At 40.1% G+C, this 24572-nt stretch overlaps 1 protein-coding gene and 1 long non-coding RNA gene across 4 annotated transcripts; one reads left to right on the forward strand and one right to left on the reverse strand.

Moving 5' to 3' along the window:
• Positions 1-695: 695 nt before the first annotated feature.
• LOC116611851 (kanadaptin) lies at positions 696-24450 on the reverse strand. 2 transcript variants are annotated; one of them, XM_048730355.1, is made up of 12 exons: positions 23908-24450; positions 22332-22500; positions 21589-21705; positions 21113-21182; positions 14287-14516; positions 13298-13371; positions 4877-4946; positions 4475-4590; positions 3786-3850; positions 3250-3589; positions 2604-2733; positions 696-1018 (listed from the first exon to the last, which is right to left on the reverse strand). In XM_048730355.1, exons 1-12 carry the CDS (start codon positions 24427-24429, stop codon positions 969-971), a joined length of 1953 nt encoding a protein of 650 aa, XP_048586312.1. In that variant the 5' UTR covers positions 24430-24450; the 3' UTR covers positions 696-968. The 2 variants fall into 2 exon arrangements, with proteins under 2 accessions (XP_048586312.1, XP_032228347.2); XM_032372456.2 differs by having other exon boundaries at positions 3250-3664.
• Positions 15554-19747, forward strand: LOC125568333. Of its 2 annotated transcripts, none has more exons than XR_007312247.1 (2): positions 15554-16152; positions 19694-19747. It is a non-coding gene; the product is annotated as an uncharacterized LOC125568333 (long non-coding RNA). The 2 variants fall into 2 exon arrangements; XR_007312248.1 differs by lacking the exon at positions 15554-16152 and adding an exon at positions 16812-18003.
• Positions 24451-24572: the final 122 nt, after the last annotated feature.

Genomic DNA, 24572 nt, shown 5'->3' on the forward strand with positions numbered 1-24572 from the left:
GTACGCTTGGCTGAACACGGAGCGAAGCAAACAACTTATAGCCTGCGGGGTGGAAAGTCTGCAAGGCTGTCATCGGCGCATAGTAATCTGTTATATAAATTAAACAAAAATAAGAGATAACAGATTACTTACCTTGCTTCGAAAACTAATAGTTCTGAATTTTAGCCCACTAAAAAATTATGAAATCCGTATCGAATGCGCCGGTGACAGCCTCGCGCTATAAGTTGTTTGTCAAATCGCTGCTTACTCGTTTTAAAAAATGGCTAGCGGCCAGGGAAAATGATTTAGCTCGGATGTTTTGTCACATATCGAATGTAAGTGTACCCTGGCATAGGTCTGCGAGATAAAAATATTTCGTTTGTTGTATTTTCCTCGCGAATTTCGACGGTATTTGAGTGCTACCGAAAATGGCGCCTCCAACCTTGTTTCTTTCCTTAGTAGGGGGAGAGAAGTCATATATTTCGTTACAAAAAAACCCCAAGATCGTATATTACACATAAATATGACAACAACAAGGCATGTTCTAAGTTTTAAGGCAATTTTATTGGCAATGTTTCACAAAAATTCGCGACTTCAATCCACTCGTTTTACCTCTAAGAATAACAGCCGATTCCAAGCTACGAACAAGCTTCAAAACCATTGCCTGGGCTACCTGTGGTAATCCGTATCGGACAGCTGAAGCAAACCAGTATAAATTGACGGAGTCTTGCTTTATAATAATTTCGCCGGGGTTTTTGTGGAAAAAAAAATGTATATTGTTTTCTAGCCTTCTGAATGATAAACCAATATGGTAGATATAAACTGTTTCTGTAACCGACTCTGAATTGGGGACCAATGAAATTTATAGCTGCTTTTTTTACCTAACTGCTTCTCCCTCTTCTGCCTCTTTTCTGATTGGCTACAGAAGCTAACTGCCTCTTTTCTGATTGGCCACACAGGCTTACTGCTTGATTGGCTACACAGCTTTGTCAGTAACCATACTTTTCATTCAACTTTGTACGTCCGTCCCCGCTTTGGTCTGAGAAATAAATTTAAAAAAAATATCAACACTAAAGCCAATCCCTATGCTACTATAGTGTTTGTGTACGGGGTTCGGGGTGATCCCTTATTTTAGGTACCTCTAATCACCTTCCAAGGTTGCCGTGCGTTGCTTTTTCAGGTACAACATGGCACAGAAAATAAAATACCCCCAATGCCCCCTCCCCCTATTGATCAGGCCCCTTCCCCATATTTAATCAGTCACACCCCCTCCCCCTTTCAACCAGTCACACCCCCTACCCCCATTCAACCAGTCACACCCCCTCCCCCATTTGATCACTCACACCCCCTCCCCCCATTTGATCAGTCACACCCCCTCCCCCCATTTGATCAGTCACACCCCCTCCCCCCATTCAATCAGTCACACCCCCTCCCCCATTTGATCAGTCACACCCCCTCCCCCCATTCAATCAGTCACACCCCCTCCCCCCATTCAATCAGTCACACCCCCTCCCCCCATTTGATCAGTCACACCCCTCCCCCCATTTGATCAGTCACACCCCCTCCCCATTTAATCAGTCACACCCCCTCCCCCCATTTGATCAGTCACACCCCCTCCCCCCATTTGATCAGTCACACCCCCTCCTCCATTTGAATAGTCACACCCCCTCCCCCATTTAATCAGTCACACCCGCTCCCCTCATTTGATCACTCACAACCCCTCCCCCCATTTGATCACTCACACCCCCTCCCCCCATTCAATCACTTATACCCCCTCCCCCTATTTGATCAGCCACACCCCCTCCCCCCATTTGATCAGTCACACCCCCTCCCCCCATTTGATCAGTCACACCCCCTCCCCCCATTCAATCAGTCAAACCCCCTCCCCCCATTTGATCAGTCACACCCCCCTCCCCCCATTTGATCAGTCACACCCCCTCCCGCCATTTGATCAGTCACAACCCCTCCCCCATTTGATCAGTCACACCCCCTCCCCCTATTTGATCAGTCACACCCCCCTCCCCCCATTTGATCAGTCACACCCCCTCCCCCCATTTGATCAGTCACACCCCCTCCCCCCATTTGATCAGTCACACCCCCTCCCCCCATTCAATCAGTCACACCCCCTCCCCCCATTCAATAAGTCACACCCCCCTACCCCCATTTGATCAGTCAAACCCCCTCCCCCCATTTGATCAGTCACACCCCCTCCCCCCATTCAATAAGTCACACCCCCTCCCCCCATTTGATCGGTCACACCCCCTCCCCCCATTCAATCAGTCACACCCCCTCCCCCATTTGAACAGTCAAACCCCCTCCCCCCATTTGATCAGTCACACCCCCTCCCCCCATTCAATCAGTCACACCCCCTACCCCCATTTGATCAGTCAAACCCCCTCCCCCCATTCAATCAGTCACACCCCCTCGCCCCATTTTATCAGTCACACCCCCTCCCCCCATTTGATCAGTCAAACCCCCTCCCCCCATTTGATCAGTCACACCCCCCCTCCCCCCATTTGATCAGTCACACCCCTCCCCCCATTTGAACAGTTACATCCCCTCCCCCCATTTGATCAGTTACATCCCCTCCCCCCATTTAATCAGTCACACAATAACACACGCACCTGCAGGGGGTTGCCATGACGAGAAAGTCGGGTCACTAACCGCCTCCCACTCGTTCTGTGCACCATAAACATGAGCCTGCGTTAACTTGGTTTTCTTTTTCTTTGATGGCGGGGAATCGTCTCTTTCACCCTTTTAATCCAAGAAAAACATCAAAGATAGTTACACCACCAATGACAAGCCTGATTGCTGGCTGTCATTTGGGGTTATTTTAGGTTTTTTTTTTCAGAACATTGGGAATACTGTGGCGTAGGGGCGAGGTGCACTAGGTCAACTGGTATGCCTCATTTCGTCATACCCTCGTAACAATACACCTTCACATTCAAAGCCAAACATTTCTGAATGACCCTAAGAGCAAACTAGCAGACTACAACTGGCAACCCCACCATTGATATATTCATTGATAGAATTTATTGTATTTTTTCATGTATAATATACACTACTTTTTTCACGTGAAAATTACCTCCAAAATCGGGATGTGTATTATACATGTTTCTTGTTTGTGAGGTCTATTAATGTTTTTAAATATCATTTTTCACTAGGATTTCTATTTTAATATGACCTAAAAAATTAGGGAGCGCATTATACGAGTGCGCATAAGTTAAAAGGGTATACAAAATAACCCAACATAGCAAATATTTGTATTACCTCCATTTCCTGGCCAGCCTTGGGAGGAGAATCAGTAGTATCTTGCTTCTTTTTTCTCCTCACACTCCCTTCATCAACAGGCGCCGTGCCCCTTATACCCTCCAGCATAGCATCCACCACAGTCACTTGTGTCTTGGCTTTTGGTCTCTTGGTGGAGGGAGGAGCAGGCATGGCAAATTCATCTTTTTTATTTGGCTTCTCATTTTCAGCCACTGCAGCACTCTCAAGGCTTGAACTCATTTGTTCTCCAGTAGAAGCAGTACTCTTTGTGGTTTCCTTGGAGTTTTTGTGTGATTGTGTTGCCTCTGATGTGAGTTGGTAGTTTGTAGATTCGGCATGACTAGAAGGAGAAGAAACCCTTTGGTCAGGGATATCTGTTTCTTGCTGTTGTATAGTACCAGCAAGCTTTGCTGTTCTGTAGAATGAAATAATAATAAAACACATAATTCAGTATTTCTGTGTCAACGTGACAAACCATGTTTATAATTAGATCATTAAATTGTGATTCTGTAAAAAAGGTACAGTCAGTGTCTTACTTGTCAAGTACTGGCATTATTGCAGGTTTTGCAATGTCCACAAGCTTTTTCAATCTTTGCCTTTCCTTAAGAATAACAAAAACGAAATCAGACCTAGAAATTCAAAATTTAATACCAGTGTGAGCTTGGAAAAAGCACACTATTTGTCAGTAGCAACCAAATTACAACACAACCACTGCAAACTCATATTATTGAGGCCTTAAAGACATTTTTAAGGCCTTTTAAGGTTTATGTCTTAAAAAACATAAAAAAAATTAGAGAAACCTTAAGACTTTTTAAGGACACCATGGTGATGGTTATCCTAAAGCAATTTAATGACAATGATTATGGTGATGATGGTGATGATAAATGATCGTGTTAATAGAGTTGTGGCTAGTTTTCATGGCGATTGTCACGATGGTGATGATGACTATGATGATAAAAATGACAATTATGATGATGGTGACTATGATAATGATAATGGTGATAGAAATGATGATGGTGATAGCCATGGTGATAATGTTGATGACTAAGATGATATGGAGACAAAAGCATCTAGCATACAGTACAGTGTGAACTTAATAGATGTGATAGGTTGAATGAAAAGTGGTGGCATTTTTTTTTATATAATTCTAAGTCAACTCCTGTTTATTGAATCAGTTATGTTCTACTCATCTTAAAATAGGCCATGTCCTAAGGAGGATACGAACCTTCTTTAAATCAAAGATTTTTCTTCTAATGTGCATCCTGGTCTGCTTGTCCATAGTGGAAGTCACAGAGCTCATATAGTCATCCAAATCATCACTCTTATTGGAACTTTTTAAAGCTAAACAAAAAAACATAGTTATAATAATACTTACAGTAGATCTCTGCTAACTAAATTCCTGGAAACCGAAAAAAAGATTAATTTTGGTACATCTTAGTAGAAATATTGTAACTAATTAAAACTGTAACTAATCAAAACTTTAAAAGTGTAAAAGATTTCATACAAGTATGTAGTTGCAGCTAGTACAACTTTCACAGTCCTTCTTAGCCAGCTCAGTTCACCCCTGAATCTGCCCATACAAGGGAATGAACAAGACAGGGAACTTTCAGATTTAACTGTATTGTACCTTCCAGTGCCTGCTTTAGGCGTTCTTCATTTGCTTGAATTTGATCATCTACTTCCTTTAACTTTTCATACTGCAAAAAGGAAATAAAATTGCTTATGATATCAATGTTTTTAAAGAGAAGTCCAGGTGCGTACCCAGGATCTGCTGAGGGGTGGAGGGTGCGCAATCATAAGTATCATATGGAAAAAGCATAGCGTTTGAAGATTCCTTAATAAGAAATGACTCACTTTTTGGTCCGAAAGGGGGGGTGCGTACGCACCCTGCGTACACGCCTGGAGTCAGACTCAGTCTGATTTGATTTTTAGAAGCATAATAATACTGTTGTGTGTTTAAGGGTACAGTACAGCCTGGAAGAAACTTAACATTTTGTGCGCATTTTCTGAGCGAATTTTGCGCATTTTTTGCGTGTGGTTTGAGTGTAATTAGATTCATACACTCAAACTACACGCACCTAGAGTGGACTACAAGCACCAAACTACATGCACCTGTTTGCCTCATTAACTTCTATGGAATCCCTTGAGAGTATTCGTTGCTACAACTCAATGCCATGCATTTGTATGCGAAAAGAATACTTGGGCGTTTGGCGTTCGATGTGATAGAATTCCACTATTCAAAAGCCTGATACAACTTTAGCTCCTTTACTTTATATCGGCAATGAAACTGATTTCTTTAAACTTCATTGATGCCATTGATGAGAAAAGAAATCTGTGGAAAGTTTGGAAGAAGGGTGGCAGCAAGCAAGAATATCTGACTTCTAAACGCACTGCGAAGAGCATAGTTCGTGCCGCCAAGCGGAAAGCAGAGGCCAGTTAATTTGCAAGCGTTGAGAAAGATGACAAGGACGTTTTCCGCATTGCCAAGCAAATGAAGAAGGAGTGAAAGGACGTTGTGGGTGAGTGTTGCGTTAAAGATGATCAGGGGCACATCTCACTCCAATCCTGGTAACATCTGAAATGGTGGCAAGGGCAGTGTGCAAAATGAAGCAGGGCAAAGCGGCCGGTCCCTGTGGTGTTGTGGCTGAGATGGTTAAGGCCTCTGATGAAGTCAGCATCCCCATCCTGGCCAGCCTCTCAAATGCTATCATTGCCAAGAAGAGGATTCCTGTATACTGGGACTTGAGCCACATCATCAACCTCTACAAAGGGAAAGGCGATGCGCTGGAAAGGGGAAATTACAGAGGTCTCAAACTAACGGGGCACTGCTTGAAAATAGTTGAGAGAGTGCTGGAGAAGGTGGGCCGAGGTTTGGTGTCCATTGATGAGATGCAGTTTGGATTCGTGCCTGGCAAGGGAACAACAGACGCTATTTTTGTTGTACGACAGCTCCAAGAAAAACATCTGGCTAAAGAAAAGAGTCTGTTCTTTGCCTTTGTAGACCTAGAAAAGGCATTTGATCGCGTTCCTCATGATATCTTATGGTGGGCAATGCGTTGCCTGGGCCTTCCGGAGTGGTTCATTAGTACAATACAAGCAATGTACTCACATGCCTCAAGTAGAGTGTGCGTCAGCAATTCCCTTAGTGACAGCTTCAAGGTACAAGTTGGTGTCCACCAAGGCTCTGTGCTGAGTCCGTTCCTTTTCATTGTAGTACTTGAAGCCCTTTCTGCAGACCTCCGTAGTGGTTGTCCTTGGGAGTTACTCTATGCAGACGACCTAGTAACCTCCTCAGATTCTTTAGACACACTCCTGGTGAAGCTGTGCATGTGGAAACAGGGGTTAGAGTCAAAGGGGCTCCGTGTTAACATGAGCAAGACTAAGATCCTGATGTCTGGCCCTGACTTGAATTCCTTGAGAGACCCTGGAAAGTTCCCTTGTGCTGTATGCATGAAGGGTGTTGGGAGTAACTCCATCTTCTGCAGTGGATGTTCTCTTTGGGTGCACAAGAAGTGCAGCAACATCCCTGGTAGGTTAACCTCCAACCCATTATTCAGATGCAGCAGATGTCAGGGCACTGCACGCCCAATCGATGGCAGACCCCTTGCTGAAGTGATAGTGGACGAACAGCGCCTGGAAGTTGTTGACTCTTTCTGCTACCTCGGTGACACCATCTGTGCTGGAGGTGGCTGCGAGGCGGCCATAATTACCAGAACAAGATCTGCCTGGGGAAAATTCAAAGAGCTCCTTCCAGTTCTATCAAGCAAAAGTCTATCACTCCGCACAAGAGGGAAGGTTTACAGCAGCTGCGTCAGGAGTGCCATGCTCTATGCTGGGAATGTTGGGCTCCTAAGAGCAGTGACCTAGCAAGGCTGCAGAGAAGCGAACGTGCAATGCTTAGATGGATGTGTGCACTGAAACCCGAAGATGACACAAGTTTGAGCACCATTCGGGACAGGCTCGGGATCGAAAGCTTGGAACTGGCTCTCCGGAAAGCTCGCCTCCGGTGGTTCGGGCATGTGGAGAGGGCACAGGCGCCAAATCCTGTGTCCTCCATCAGAGTCTTCAAGCCGGGGGGGGGGGGGGGGGGGGGTGAAGGAAGAGGGGCAGACCCAGAAAGACTTGGGCGGATGCCACGCTTAGCGATCTAAAAATGGCTGGCCTGAAGGCAAGCGTGGCATCCAACCGTAAAGCATGGAGAGATGCTGTAAAGAACCTGCACGACCCCAATGTGAACCTCCATGCGGCGTCACACCTGCCAATAGGTGGAGACGTAAATGGATAGTGAGTGTGAGTGACAAGTAGTTTTACCAAGCGAAGGTAGAAAGTTTTTTTTGTATTTATAAGAAGGAATAAAAGTGAAGGTTGTGTGTTGAACTGGTGCTTTCTTGCTCAATCAACGAAAAAAGTTACAGAAGCCGTGTCAAACTAATGTATTTAGCCGCGCTCCGTGCTACTAAAATCGCTACGAAATGTTTAGTATATTTTTCGTATCGTGTTATTTTGTACTTCACAATGTGTTGTAGGAATGAAAGCGAATGCTGTGTGTTGAACTCCTTCCAGTTTGTCAAACAATGGAAGAGTACCAAAAGCCGTTTCAAATATCACTGTTCTTAGCCGTTTTATGAAATCGCACAGAAATAACGAAGAAAGCTCACGGATCAGTAACCAGTAACGTAGAAGAGAGGTTCTAAATGCACGAAAGGAATAAATGTAAAAGTTGTGCGCCTGTGCGGCTTTATTCTTGTCGAACAGCGAAATAGAACCGAAGGCGTGTCAAACAATCACTGCCGCCTTACTAAATCGTCCTACTAAAATATCCTTTGCATTTTACATCTCGGAAAAGATATAAAAACTATTTTTTTTATCTCCCAACAATCTTCAACTGCCCCAATCTTATGCTCAAAGATTCAGCGTACTTTGCGAGCGCTCCCAAAGGTCACTCTCACTGTCGAAAGTGACCTTTGGAAGTGCCCGCAAAGTATGCAGTTTCATAACCGGGGGTGGGGGGGGGGGGGTTGAAGGTCTGCTCTGAGCAAACAAAAAATGTAACGTTTGGCTGGATATACTGTGCACATCAATATGTCTTTAAAATGACAATAAAAATCCAAAGAATTATCTTTATTATTATCGCTATAGGTTAAAAAGTACTTCGGCGCATGCACTACACTCAAACTACACTAAAAAACACGCAAAAAACGCACGCGACGCTGTTTCTTCCAGGCTGTACTGTAGTGTGCACTATATCCGAATAGAGCCCATGTTCAGTCAGTCTATGGAACAGATGCTCATTTGCATAAGCCACTGTCCGGCGTCCTCGATTCCATGCGACGCCATTTTAAGTCATCGTTTCACAGGGATGAGATACCTTATCAAGTTTTCTACCCAGCTCAATGATAATAAACCCAAGCCTGTACTTGTACAAACTTTGAAACATTTCAAAATTTAACGTGAGCAACCTTTAGATAGATATGGTGGAAATGAGCTTCTGAGGAGAAATGTGACCGAACAGTGCATTTGGGGGTTTGAGTTAGAAGGCTGTTTTACTCAAAGTTTTTAAGCTGGTCGCAAAACTTTGTAAATAATTCACATTAACATGATCATTTCTTGGAAATCTTGAAGATCGGACGTATTTGGTTCTTTCCTTCACTAAAATGTATCGCATTATTGTTCACAACAACACACAACAATTTCAATGGCACATTACGCCTTTCTGGTCGTTTAAAGCTTCTATTTTAAATTATAAAATTAATTGTCATTGATGACCTCTTAGTTGGCTCACGGGGGTTTACCTTTGAGCAAGAATACGGTTGATGTAACAAAAGCTGTCTGATTTGCAACCATAGCAAAAAATGGGTCTTCTAACTTTTTTTTCACTAACCTTTTTGGAGCACTGCAACATGCACTACGTGGTTTAAATTAGTTTTTAAACAAGAGGACTCTCTCGATTTTAACCGCTTAAACCTGACAAATTAGGGAATATGGGTCACATGTTAGTTTGATGACTCTTGTCATAGAGAACCTATTTTGCAAATATTTTTTTTGGTTAATATCAATCATTGGTCAAATGTCTACATTTTGATTTGATTGAATCGCTTTGCTTAAAAGCTGGCAAAACAACTTTCATAAATGAAACAGCCTACACTATCATATAAATGGCATTTTCCTTTTTCAGGTGCAGTACCAAAAGTTATGTTTCTAGCTTTAACGAGGCTTAAGAGGTATCTTTCGCTGATTTTCTACCCTCTCTCTCGGTGTCTTGCCCCCACGATAATGCGAAGAGGAAATTTACAATAAAAATCATGCTCGACTTATTAGCATAAAACCTCTAGGACGTGAATAAAATTATATTTTGAGCGTTTTATTTGTTTTCATTTTCTAAATTGTGCCTCATCCTAAAGAGTAATGTTCACACATAATAACAAAATTTTATTTAGTTCAAATAAACAAAATTTTGGAGAAAAAAGAGGGAAGTTTATTTTTAACGAAGTTGCCATGCTGGAATGCATGGTCACTTGTTCATTTCATTCTTTTGCTATTTACCCACGCTTCTACGGCTAAAACAAAGATTCGGTTGAGAAATTTAACGTGAGCAACCTTTAGATAGATATGGTGGAAATGAGCTTCTGAGGAGAAATGTGATCGAACAGTGCATTTGGGGGTTTGAGTTAGAAGGCTGTTTTACTCAAAGTTTTTAAGCTGGTCGCAAAACTTTGTAAATAATTCACATTAACATGATCATTTCTTGGAAATCTTGAAGATCGGACGTATTTGGTTCTTTCCTTCACTAAAATGTATCGCATTATTGTTCACAACAACACACAACAATTTCAATGGCACATTACGCCTTTCTGGTCGTTTAAAGCTTCTATTTTAAATTATAAAATTAATTGTCATTGATGACCTCTTAGTTGGCTCACGGGGGTTTACCTTTGAGCAAGAATACGGTTGATGTAACAAAAGCTGTCTGATTTGCAACCATAGCGAAAAATGGGTCTTCTAACTTTTTTTTCACTAACCTTTTTGGAGCACTGCAACATGCACTACGTGGTTTAAATTAGTTTTTAAACAAGAGGACTCTCTCGATTTTAACCGCTTAAACCTGACAAATTAGGGAATATGGGTCACATGTTAGTTTGATGACTCTTGTCATAGAGAACCTATTTTGCAAATATTTTTTTTGGTTAATATCAATCATTGGTCAAATGTCTACATTTTGATTTGATTGAATCGCTTTGCTTAAAAGCTGGCAAAACAACTTTCATAAATGAAACAGCCTACACTATCATATAAATGGCATTTTCCTTTTTCAGGTGCAGTACCAAAAGTTATGTTTCTAGCTTTAACGAGGCTTAAGAGGTATCTTTCGCTGATTTTCTACCCTCTCTCTCGGTGTCTTGCCCCCACGATAATGCGAAGAGGAAATTTACAATAAAAATCATGCTCGACTTATTAGCATAAAACCTCTAGGACGTGAATAAAATTATATTTTGAGCGTTTTATTTGTTTTCATTTTCTAAATTGTGCCTCATCCTAAAGAGTAATGTTCACACATAATAACAAAATTTTATTTAGTTCAAATAAACAAAATTTTGGAGAAAAAAGAGGGAAGTTTATTTTTAACGAAGTTGCCATGCTGGAATGCATGGTCACTTGTTCATTTCATTCTTTTGCTATTTACCCACGCTTCTACGGCTAAAACAAAGATTCGGTTGAGAAATTTAACGTGAGCAACCTTTAGATAGATATGGTGGAAATGAGCTTCTGAGGAGAAATGTGATCGAACAGTGCATTTGGGGGTTTGAGTTAGAAGGCTGTTTTACTCAAAGTTTTTAAGCTGGTCGCAAAACTTTGTAAATAAGTCACATTAACATGATCATTTCTTGGAAATCTTGAAGATCGGACGTATTTGGTTCTTTCCTTCACTAAAATGTATCGCATTATTGTTCACAACAACACACAACAATTTCAATGGCACATTACGCCTTTCTGGTCGTTTAAAGCTTCTATTTTAAATTATAAAATTAATTGTCATTGATGACCTCTTAGTTGGCTCACGGGGGTTTACCTTTGAGCAAGAATACGGTTGATGTAACAAAAGCTGTCTGATTTGCAACCATAGCGAAAAATGGGTCTTCTAACTTTTTTTTCACTAACCTTTTTGGAGCACTGCAACATGCACTACGTGGTTTAAATTAGTTTTTAAACAAGAGGACTCTCTCGATTTTAACCGCTTAAACCTGACAAATTAGGGAATATGGGTCACATGTTAGTTTGATGACTCTTGTCATAGAGAACCTATTTTGCAAATATTTTTTTTGGTTAATATCAATCATTGGTCAAATGTCTACATTTTGATTTGATTGAATCGCTTTGCTTAAAAGCTGGCAAAACAACTTTCATAAATGAAACAGCCTACACTATCATATAAATGGCATTTTCCTTTTTCAGGTGCAGTACCAAAAGTTATGTTTCTAGCTTTAACGAGGCTTAAGAGGTATCTTTCGCTGATTTTCTACCCTCTCTCTCGGTGTCTTGCCCCCGCGATAATGCGAAGAGGAAATTTACAATAAAAATCATGCTCGACTTATTAGCATAAAACCTCTAGGACGTGAATAAAATTATATTTTGAGCGTTTTATTTGTTTTCATTTTCTAAATTGTGCCTCATCCTAAAGAGTAATGTTCACACATAATAACAAAATTTTATTTAGTTCAAATAAACAAAATTTTGGAGAAAAAAGAGGGAAGTTTATTTTTAACGAAGTTGCCATGCTGGAATGCATGGTCACTTGTTCATTTCATTCTTTTGCTATTTACCCACGCTTCTACGGCTAAAACAAAGATTCGGTTGAGACTGAGTAAATGATACACTTTTACTTTAAATGTTACCTCCTATTTTTGAACGTGTTAGGATCTGGAGCCCATCTTTCACACACCGATAGTTTATTAGTTGGAGATTCATATATTGTTCAAGATTTTCATAAAACGAGTCTATGACAAGGTGTACCAAAAATGTTTTTAGAAGCAAACATAATTATTGGCTGATGTTGCATGTCTATGCTATTAATTAAAGGACTTATTGCTCTTAATAAAGGGTGCTACGAAAATGGGACCTCCCAGACATATTCCTGAAGGAATTCCAAAACAAACTTTCCAGCGATTTCCACGCCTTTTCGAGATATTTAGAATATAATTACATGCGTGCTTTGCGGCTTGGAGACAGTACAACCATGCAAGCTCGTAATCGTTTAATAATTTTAAAACCAGGTGGAAATATGTGCTCAGAGTCCACTCAGCTTAAGTAAAATAACAGTTTTAGCTATGCTGTGAGTCTCGGCTTTTAACTTTGCTTATGACTGGATTTACCAAAAATGTGAAATTTAGTGAGTTAGAACTTTTCTCATGTGATTCATGCTAACAAATCTGATTCTTTCAAGACTTCTTAGGAGTTGATTTGCTAACATGAGATAAGTTGACCCTTATACTTTAATGTCATGATATTTTTTTGTTTAAAAAGTATAACAGGCGAGCATACTATCTAATGTTATAAATGTAATAAAACTTTGCAAAACATCGCCTTCGTCAAAGCGTGGGCTGTTGTCATGACAAATGGCAGAAAATGGCGTCGCATGGAATCGAAGATGCCGGACAGTGGCTTATGAAAATGAGCATCTGTTCTGTAGACTGAGTGTCTGTTCAAGTGTAGCATCTATCTTGTGGTGATAGAGAGTCTATGCCATCAACCCAAACAGCATCAGAACAGCATATGCTCACTAATATTCCAAATTGCCCACTGACATCAAATACATCTTGCATAGAAGGAAAAAATTGGAAAATTCCACTGCCTAGAAATCAAATTGTCAAAACACACTGTTTTGACACACTGTTTCTACAAATTGTCTAAAAACAGTTTTTTGACAATTTGTGGGCGTGCATTGTTCTTGGTGCCATTTCCATTGATTTACTTATGCTTTCTGATGTCTAATAAAGTATACAATGTCCGTTTTTGTATCAGAATACACTCACATACATGAGAAAAAACTCACCAAAGTCTCATAAGTTTCTACTTCCTCCTTTTGCTTGCCAAGCATTTTCATCCTCTTTACCCTTTTCTTCTCAACTTGAAATAATAATAATAATAATAATAATAATAATAATAATAATAATAATAATAATAATAATAATAATAATAATAATAATAATAATAATAATAATAATAATAATAATAATAATAATAATAATAATAATAATAATAATAATAATAAAACATTGCTGTTAAAGGCGTTAGGTTTAGATCAAGGAGACAGAGCAAAAAAAATGGCATGAAGTTTTCCAATTCTCAATATATAAGCTCAAGATTCTGCATACAAGGAGTTTCTCTGACAAAAAGCTTAATTCCAAATTTTAAAGAAATTAAGATATGAAATTTATATATTAGCAAAGTTGGCTTAATTTCCGATCAGAGCCCAACTTTTCCCTAAAAACGAGGAGAATTCATACTTCGACATTTGAAAATTGCACTTCAAGCCTCATATCTCTAAGATGAATCCATTAGAAAAAAATACTTTTTGATATGTTGGTTCACGTAACATAAGCTTACCCAAGTTAACCAGACCTTATTTTGGGAAAATTTGCCATTTTTTTTCTCTGTCGATCAAGGTTAATAAGGATCAAGGACACAAGGGAGAACTACATCAACTAGGACATATAGTAATCTGCTTGCCAGTATAAACAATATGCATAAGGTATAATTATAGATCTTACTTAATAAGTATAAAGCAGTTTATGTTTTCCAAGAACTTGTTAATTATTCAATAACGCCATTTTGTTATTTCCCCTTAGTGGTCTTTAAACCCAATAAAAGTCAATAGTACCTCAGGGTATTAAACAATGGTTAGTAATTATATAAACAATGTATAGGTAAGTCAGATTATTTATTATAACTATTACCTAAAACCTTAACTTGTATAGTCTGCTACTGTAGCTATCCTAGCTCTTCAATATAAAACAATTGGATATTTTTATATCAACATACTTGATCCTGTTCTGTCCAAAAAAGTGTCCTCATCACTATCATAGTAGTCATTCTCCTCCCAGTTTTTCTGTTTTTGCTTCTTGCTCTCGTGGGAAGACTGCCGAAGCAGACCGTTGGCATCTAGAAGGCGACAAGCTTCTGTAGCACATGCGAGTACAGACTCTCTCTTCTTCCCAGTCACCATGGCTTCTGCGTACATTGGATCACCATTTGCAAGCTCAATTGGTAGTCTGAGACAAAAAGATGTTTTAAGTCAGAGTACTAGCACTTACTAAAAAAGGCTGTAGTTCATGTAGCGAGCAGGGGTCAAAACGTTTTTCACCACTGGTGACAACCACTGGTGACAACCACTGGTGACAACCACTGGTGACAACCACTCGTGACAACCACTCGTGACAACCACTTGTGACAAACACTCGTGACAACCACTGGTGACAACCACTGGTGACAACCACTGGTGACAACCACTGGTGACAACCACTGGTGACAACCACTGGTGACAACCACTCGTGACAACCACTCGTGACAACCACTCGTGACAACCACTGGTGACAAAATCACTGGTGACAAAATCACTGGTGACAAAACCACTCGTGACTACCACTCGTGACGAACACTTGTGACAAACACTCGTGACAAAACCTCTCGTGTGACGGCTACTATTTGAAGACTGTTTGTGACAATCGCTTATTAAATACAAACGTAAAATTTAACTCATTACTTTAGCACTATAAAAAATAGCGTAATTATTAAATTGCTTCATTGTTTAACAATTATAAGTTTGTTGTTGGCATTTATCAGAAGCTTAGATTTTTCGAAGCAGGAAAGAAATGTCATACCATAAACATCTGTGTAATTAAATCCTTAGATCAAATCCTTGTACGCAACTTCGTGTTCAATTCTATATTATGAGAAACATGAAAGTAATAATAAGTTTAATTCAACCTCTCGAAGTATAGACTGGATTACAGGTGAGTCAAAGATACAAGTAAGTACTACAACAAAGTACAATTAATTTAAATCAGCAACACTTTCCCATTTAAAAATGTACTTTCCCATTTAAATGTGTACTTTTGCGAGAGCGTTGTTTTCATGTCCTCAAAACGCGGGTCAACCAATCAGAGACCGTCACTTCAATAGCCTTAATTCAACGCGTCTGGAGAACGCCAGTCAGCCAATGAAATGATCTTGAAATTTGAGCCTTCGTGATTCCGCTTCTTCGACCGGACTTGACCAATCACACGGAATCATTCTTATCCCACAAAAAGGTCAATACAAATAGCCTTCTGTCAACAGATGCAGATTGCCGGTGATAACGATAATTAACGCGGACTAGGGGTCAGAAGAGATCAAATGGAGAAGATGACTTTAGAAAATAAAAGGAGTAGCCTTACATCTTCAAAACTACGTATAGTACTCGAACTTTAACAAGTCATTAAACAAGCTATTTCTAAAACCAACACCAAGGACACTCGAATTGGCTTACCCTAGTAATGACCTTTTTCTTCTTTGCACATCTCTCCCAGAATCTCTTTTCGCTATACCAAATATGTCATGTCTTTCTGTGAACAATTCACCAAGTGGATATTTTTAGTGTTCCCAGGTCGGACTAATCATACTTGATCTCAATGAACCAAAGACTTGTGATGGCGCGAAACGAAATTGGCGCCCTTTTAGTCCCGTGGCTTGGCTCGATCACGGCTGTATCCAGCCCAAATTTGTCTGCATCCAAATCAAATATTGTTCTTTTTGCCATCGGTTTCATCCAAGAATGACCCATTCGTATTGTTCTCATTATAAAAAGATGCAGGAGAGAAATCTTCTAGCTCACGCTGCACATGATGCCGTGTAACACGAGATCTCAGGGTATGGAATGAATTGATAAACAATTTACTGTTTCAACAGATTCGTATTATACAGCAAATCAAAGTGCGTTTTCGAACGCAGAACGTGCAATCTGTAATATAGGTGAACTCGAAAAATACCATCGTGTTTCGAAGCAATCACATACGGAAAACCCCTTTAATAAAGCAAACCTCTAACTACTGAAACATCTCACCGAAACGTGAAAGAGGAAGATAGTATACAACATCATCATTTATTGCAAGGAGAACGAATAAAAGCCAATCACATTCCCAATCAGTGCGTTTGCAGACGCAACGAGTGTCTAGGATCGATTTACAAAGCTACATAGGCATGGAAAGCCGGTAAAAATTTTAGTGTACTATGTATCTAAAGTGACTAGCCTTTAAACAATATATCGGCGTTTTCTTACTTTGTAAGTCAAGCACGCAAAATGTTTTGTTCATTTCACAGAGATCGGACATAGCCATGCGTTATACTTCTCGATAGACACTCAAGAGTAGGCTTTGAAAACAAACCGGAAACTGTGCGTTTTAAAGACGCAGGCTAGTCAATAGTGTGAAAGAATCTAATTTTCGGTACGAGAAACACATTATGACGTTTGTAATTGGTTGTTAGAAGACGAGGTTGATACAACTTTCTTATTCAAACATCAGAAGCAAGCTGTTATAAGTTGATTTACGTCTAGTTATGTGCTTTAGGAAAGCACCCGACTCCGGGACAGATGGAGCACCAAAGGTTGAGCTCTCTGTTGGTGGTCATATGATATGATTAAAAAACTGCCATCTTGTAAGCTAGGAGATAAGGCCCGAACAAACCGGAAAGTGTGCGTTTTAAAGACGCAGGCTAGTCAATAGTGTAGAAGAATCTAATTTTCGGTACAAGAAACACATGGCGCTTGTAATTGCTTGTAAGAACATGATATAATTTTTCTTGTTCAAACATCAAAGCAAGCTGTTATTAGTTGATTTATAGTTGATTTACGTCTTTAAAGCTAGTTATGTGCTTTTGGTTTGCTTAATTTTGGGTATAAGTTCATAATATTTCCTACATTCATGTCACCTTCCTGGGTTTACATTCAAAGTAGTGGACTACAATTTATTTCATTGAGCATTTTTGTCTATAGTTTGGTGAGCTTGAGTATAAGCAGGGTATAAATAACAATGTCAAGTAATTTATCCCTTAGGATAAAACCAATCGCATGTCTATTAGTGCGTTCGAAAATGCAACGGTCTAGATATTCATGTAAGCACGAGATCAAGAGACAGATATAGGCATGGAAAGCCAGTGAAAATATTATATCCTCGCAAACTTTAAACACCGCCAGATTACTATTTTCCAAAAGTAGTTGTTTATCCGAGAACTAGACATTTTGTTGCCAATAAACAGTGAACAATACGCTCTGAGAATAAAGCCGATGTTCTGGGATGTTGGCGCGTTCTAGAGACCCCTTTTAGGGGTAGCGATGAGTAAGTTCGAGATTTGCCGAGGCGCCGAGACCGCGTTTTAGAATCCGAGCCCGAGACCTTAAGTCAAATTTCGGAATCCGTGTCCGAGCTTTTACTAGCTTGTGTTCGGACATCAGATAACTTGCTCGAGGTATGTCATAAACATTAGTTGAAAAAGAATAGCTAGAGCGGAAAGGCTTAAGACTCGAGACTCGAAAAAGAGGGAAACCCTTATCAGTAACAACATAAAACAGATCGCGTTTAACAGAGACTCCGAGAACGTGGAACAAAAAGAGGCTCCAAGATCCTAAAATGTCGTGGGGAAAAACGAGACTTCGAGACTTCCGTAAAAACGCCGAGATTCCGAGACTTTGCGAAATTTTTGCGAGATTTTCGAAATTTTAAGGTACCCATCGTTACCCCTTACGTATATTACAGATTGCACGTTCTTTTTGCAATTGGTTCCCTCCAAGAATGACCCATTCGTATTGTTCTCATTATAAAAAGATCCTCTAGCTCACGCTGCACATGATGCCGTGTAACACAAGATCTCAGGGTATGGAATGAATTGATAAACAATTTGCTGTTGTTGCAATTAAATATTGACAGATTCTGATTATACAGCAAATCAAAACGTAGCAAGTGCGTTTTCGAACGCAGAAACGTACAATCTGTAATATAGGTGAACTCGAAAAATACCATCATGTTTCGAAGCAACCACAACTTGAGTAAATAGCCGCGGGTATATGTGCTGGGGCTGCCACGTGCTAACTTTGTCAAGTTGAAAAAATGTAACACCAAGCTGTAATATCCGACTGTCCCTATGCATGAATCTACGATACTGTAGGATGATAATAGGCTAAATTCTTTTAAACAGATTATCTGTTCAAATCTTTTGATTTTTCTCTAGAATTATATTGATGCGCTCTTTTGCTCGACTGGTGCTTGGAATGCTTGTGTGCAAAGAGCAAAGCTCCCTAGCTCGGGCCTTATCTCCTAGCTTACAAGATAGCAGTTTGTTAATCATATCATATGACCACCAACAGAGAGCTCAACCTTTGGTGCTCCATCTGTCCCGGAGTCGGGTGCTTTCCCAAAGCACATAACTAGACGTAAATCAACTTATAACAGCTTGCTTTTGATGTTTGAATAAGAAAGTTTTATCAACCTCGTCTTCTAACAACCAATTACAAACGCCATAATGTGTTTCTCGTACCGAAAATTAGATTCTTTCACACTATTGACTAGCCTGCGTCTTTAAAACGCACAGTTTCCGGTTTGTTTTCAAAGCCTACTCTTGAGTGTCTATTGAGAAGAAAATATAACGCATGGCTATGTCCAATCTCTGTGAAATGAAGAAAACATTTTGCTTGCTTGACTTACAAAGTAAGAAAACGCCGATATATTGTTTAAAGGCTAGTCACTTTAGATACATAGTACACTAAAATTTTTACCGGCTTTCCATGCCTATGTATCTTTGTAAATCGATCCTAGACACTCGTTGCGTCTGCAAACGCACTGATTGGTAATGTGATTGGCTTTTATTCGTTCTCCTTGTAATAAATGATGATGTTGTATACTATCTTCCTCTTTCACGTTTCGGTAAGATGTTTCAGTAGTTAGAGGTTTGCTTTATTAAAGGGGTTTTTCGTATGTGATTGCTTCGAAACACGGTGGTATTTTTCGAGTTCACCTATATTACAGATTGCACGTTCTGCGTTCGAAAACGCACTTTGATTTGCTGTATAATCCGAATCTGTTGAAACAGTAAATTGTTTATCAATTCATTCCATACCCTGAGATCTCGTGTTACACGGCATCATGTGCAGCGTGAGCTAGAAGATTTCTCTCCTGCATCTTTTTATAATGAGAACAATACGAATGGGTCATTCTTGGATGAAACCGATGGCAAAAAGAACAATATTTGATTTGGATGGCAGACAAATTTGGGCTGGATACAGCCGTGTTCGAGCCAACGGGACTAAAAGGGCGCCAATTTCGTTTCGCGCCATCACAAGTCTTTGGTTCATTGAGATCAAGTATGATTAGTCCGACCTGGGAACACTAAAAATACCCACTTGGTGAATTGTTCACAGAAAGACATGACATATTTGGTATAGCGAAAAGAGATTCTGGGAGAGCTGTGCAAAGAAGAAAAAGGTCATTACTAGGGTAAGCCAATTCGAGTGTCCTTGGTGTTGGTTTTAGAAATAGCTTGTTTAATGACTTGTTAAAGTTCGGGTACTATACGTAGTTTTGAAGGCTACTCCTTTTATTTTCTAAAGTCATCTTCTCCATTTGATCTCTTCTGACCCCTAGTCCGCGTTAATTATCGTTATCACCGGCAATCTGCATCTGTTGACAGAAGGCTATTTGTATTGCCCTTTTTGCGGGATAAGAATGATTCAGTGTGATTGGTCAGGTCGCGTGGAAGAACGCGGAATCACGAAGGCTCAAATTTCAAGATCATTTCATTGGCTGACTGGCGTTTTCCAGACGCGTTGAATTAAGGCTATTGAAGTGACGGTCTCTGATTGGTTGACCCGCGGTTTGAGGACGTGAAAACAACGCTCTCGCAAAAGTACACATTTAAATGGGAAAGTACATTTTTAAATGGGAAAGTGTTCAGCATATTTAACAGTAACGAACTCGTTGAAACGACTCGTATTAGTAGATTTAGACCTGAGGTTATACCCTGAATCGTGTGTAATACGTCGCCCTTTAATGATAGGAAAAAGAGGATTCTGTGGTTTGATTCTGGAAACGAACCGCCGGCATGCAATATTTCTTCGCTGGTGCAACGTTGGAAGGTTTGCAAGCGTGAGTGAACGTCATAACTACGACCTGGGAAAGTAAATGTTCATTTCATACTATTTCATTCCTGTTACCTAAGTCACTTGGTAACGAGGTTTGAGACCTCGAGGGGTAATAAAAAATACCTTAAAATAGTAATGTTTTTTTTGTAAACTAAAACTCGCTGCGTGTTAAAACTCCACGGGTTTCTTTGGTATTCTGTTTAGTATCGCGGTGTTATTAACATACATTTAGGGCGCCTGTCAGTGTGTTTGTCACTAGTGGTTGTCACCAGTGGTTGTCACTAGTGGTTGTCACCAGTGGTTGTCACGAGTGGTTGTCACCAGTGGTTGTCACGAGTGGTTGTTACCAGTGGTTGTCACCAGTGGTTTTGTCACGAGTGGTTTTGTCATGAGTGGTTGCTACCAGTGGTTGTCACGATTGGTTGTCACAATGGTTGTCACCAGTGGTTTTGTCACGAGTGGTTTTGTCACGAGTGGTTGTCACGAGTGGTTGTCGCGAGTGGTTGTCACGAGTGGTTGTCACGAATGGTTGTCACCAGTGGTTGTCACCAGTGGTTGTCACCAGTGGTAAAAAACGTTTTGAGTCTAGTAGCTTGTAGCTGTATTAAGTACAGTTCAAATGTATCATTGTGTAGTTCACTGCATAAAGTGTTTGTGTCTCCAAAACGGGTTGTAATATGAACATAATTAATAACATACTTCACTCTACAGTGATAGACTCTTGCATGACCTGGTCCAGTTTCTTCAACTTCATACTCCAGATCTAGGCCTTTATAATGCCAATAAAAATAAAAATCATAAAAATAAACACCACTTTATAAGACATTAAAAGAAGAAAAACTCATCAAACAACTTCTTCAAGGTGTTCAAGTAGTAAGAGAAATAAATCTCTTCACAACTATCCTGAATCAAAGGACATTAATTGCCTGAATGATTAAACAAAGTTAAAAAAATTTTTGACATGTAGGAAGTTTCTGACAGACTTGGAAATAATATTTGGATATGGGGCCTAATTTCCTAGATATGACAGTGTTATGGGGGTATAATTCATTATGGGTTCCAAGCTCATTATGTGTACAGACATACAGTACACCTGTATAATCGTCACAGTACAGATTAAATAATCAATCGCACATACAATAATCTTAGTGGAGCATGGCCGCTTTGCTTCATACCCTCTCTTTCAAAGTATCCCCTCAGAGTTTTCTTTGGGTCCTTGAAGTGATGTTCTTCATGCTCAACCTCTCCAAATCCTGGAGGGTAAATGGGATCTTCCTCCTCTGCGTCCTCACCTGGAGAAAGCATAGCTGTCAACCCAACTTGGACAGAAATCTTGTGAAATTGGGTGAAATACAGAAAATATGTGAAACAAACCAACAAAAGCCAATGCGGATAAATACAGAGAATGTATGAACATTCTCACAAAAAATAGGCTTGCGATGAGGTCCAAAATCTTGTGACACCCCCCTAATAATGTGGGTGAGATGACAGTTATGAGATAGTGATCCAACAGAATGGATTTTAAAAGCCCCAGTCAGCCATACCTTTGTTTGTGTTTTCATTCAGACAAATTATGCAAAGAAATCTCAAAATAATAATTTTAACAACATAGTATCATACCCTATGTATTTGCCAAATTTAAATTTAAAAGATGTCCCAACAACTTCCTTAAACCATCAAATGAAAATTGATTATTTCTTACGCTTCATATTTTGCTACATAAAAAGCTTGTTGGGTTTAGTTTTATCTCATTTCTTTCTGTTATTTTATCTCATTTCTTTCTGTTATCTTATTTTTCATATTCACTGTTTCTGAGATTTTTATCAACCATCTTTGCTATTTCAAATAAAAAATCCAACCAGGGTCACAAATTAATCATAACAAACACCTTTACCATACCAGGATCTCTGTAACATACCCATTCCCCAATTGATCCCCTCGCTGGAGTGATCATCTTCGTCTTTTTGCATTTTTTGCTGTTTCCATTTCTCCAGCTCTTCCCCTGTCATCACCTGACCCACCTCCCCCTTAGGTTTGGATTGTTCCTGGAGCTCAGATAACTCTTCTTCATCAGGTTCATTGGGACCCTGTAGGGACATAATCATTAGGACCCTGGAGGGACATGATCAGATCATTAGGACCCTGGAGGGACATAACCAGGTTCATTGGGATCCTGGAGGGACATAATCAGATCATTAGGACCCTGGAGGGTCATAATCATTAGGATTTTAGAGGGATATAATAATTAGGTCCCTGGAGGGACCTAATCAGGTTCATTAGGACCCTGGAAGGACATAAGCATTCAGAACCTGGAGGGACATTTTCATTTGGACCCTGGAGGGACAAAATAAGGTTCATTAGGACCCTGGAGGGACATACTAATTAGGACCCTAGAGGGACATTATCATTAGGACCCTGGAGGGACATAATCAGGTTCATTAGGATAATGGAAGGACATAACCATTAGGGACATGATCAGATCATTAGGACCCTTGAAGGATATAATCATTAGGAACATCAGGATCATGATCAGATCATTAGGACCCTGGAAGGACATGATGGGGGGTTCACTATCAGTACATGATTTGTGTACTATTTATTGCGCGCTCATAAGGTCTGTACTCGAGTATGCGTCGCCGGTGTGGGCTGCTCTACCGGAATACCTATCTGAGCACCTGGAGTCTATACAGAAAAGAGCTTTAAAAATCATTCTAAGGCACGAATATACGAGCTATAGTAGTGCCCTTGCCTCAACGTCTCTCCAATTTTTGTCTGAGAGAAGGGATGAAGCATGTCGGAAATTTATGGCAAGAGCTAAAACTGTCGAACCCTTAAAATCTGTGGTTAATAACATGACAACTGTCCAACATGGATATAATTTGAGATCAGGAAATGAGAAAATAATAGGACCGCAAGCTAAAACTTGTAGGTTTAGAGATTTTGTGACTGTGCGCTATTGTTAGTTTCTGTGTGACGACCTCTCACTTGTAATTCAGCCATGATAGCTGCAATGGTGTAGAAATAAACATATATTATTATTATTATTATTACTGGCACCGAGTACAGGATGTCATGATCAGACCATTAGGGCTCCCAGAGGACATGTGGGGCTCATTAGGACCATGGAGATTAAAAGACAAACCAATATTTTTATTTTCTGATAAAATATTTCCTTGGGCACATTCACAGGGGGGGGGGGGGGGGGAGGGGTGCACAGAGTGTAAGCATCCCCCTTGGCTCCAAAAAAGTGGGTCATTTAATAATAATAATAATGAGTTTAATTCAACCTTTCGCAGTATAGACTGGATTACAGGTGAGTCAGAGATACAAGTAAGCAATACAATAAAGTACAATAAATCAAATGTAATTATCCTATCATTTCCTATCAAAGGATTGTCAGATAATATCCCTTTTCCATATGACACCTATTAGTGACCCCCCCTTCCCCCCACCCAACAGCAAATCCTGGGTACTTGCCTGCTCCTCTTTCTTACCTGCAGAATAAAGAGCCGGGAACTCCCTCCAAACTTGATAACATACCCAACGCGTAGCCTATAGTACTTCTTAGGGTCTATAGGGACCTTATTAACCATAGTCCCGTGAGTACTACCCAGGTCGTACAAATAGAACCCTTGATCGCTCTTAGACGTCTGACCCGCTTTGTACTGAATAATAGCATGATAACGAGAGACCGAAGGGTGCTCCATTACCACGTCACAGTTAGGGAGCCTGCCGAACAAGTAGTAAGGTTTGCTAGTGAGATCCAATGTCGATATTATACAGCCATTCTTGAGCAGTTCAAGGCTATAGTTCTCGCCATTATCCACTAACCCACTCCAGGTTGGTTCTTTGTAAGGGATTTCCGGAAAAGATTCTTCCTTCTTCTCTTTATTGTCATTTGCTAACGGCCTTAGCTTTGCTTTGGTCACTTCTTGTTGTGATGGAGGGGCCATTTCGGATTTTACCTCTGCATTTTCTTCGGCAGTTTCGGGAACTTTTTCTTGATCGTCGGACATGTTGAATGTTAAAGGTGAAACCGCTGGTCATCCAATTATAGCTTTTTCCACAGGAAGCCCGACGAATAAGATAGATTCAAATTCAGTTATAGTCAAGACTAATAGATGTGTTACAACGTTTGTGTAATAACAGAAATGTGACA

The sequence above is a fragment of the Nematostella vectensis genome, chromosome 7 (genome assembly GCF_932526225.1).
Source record: "Nematostella vectensis chromosome 7, jaNemVect1.1, whole genome shotgun sequence".
Taxonomy (NCBI): domain Eukaryota; kingdom Metazoa; phylum Cnidaria; class Anthozoa; order Actiniaria; family Edwardsiidae; genus Nematostella; species Nematostella vectensis.

Bases quoted from the DNA above. Each gene is read 5' to 3' on its own strand.
- LOC116611851 (XM_032372456.2), bottom strand. From the start codon at position 24,429: ATGTCCGACGATCAAGAAAAAGTTCCCGAAACTGCCGAAGAAAATGCA. The intron at 22,501-23,907 runs GTAAGAAAGAGG...ATGTCCCTACAG, and splicing joins CCCGGCTCTTTATTCTGCAG to GGTCCCAATGAACCTGATGA. The intron at 3,665-3,785 runs GTAAGACACTGA...TTCATTCTACAG, and splicing joins ATAATGCCAGTACTTGACAA to AACAGCAAAGCTTGCTGGTA.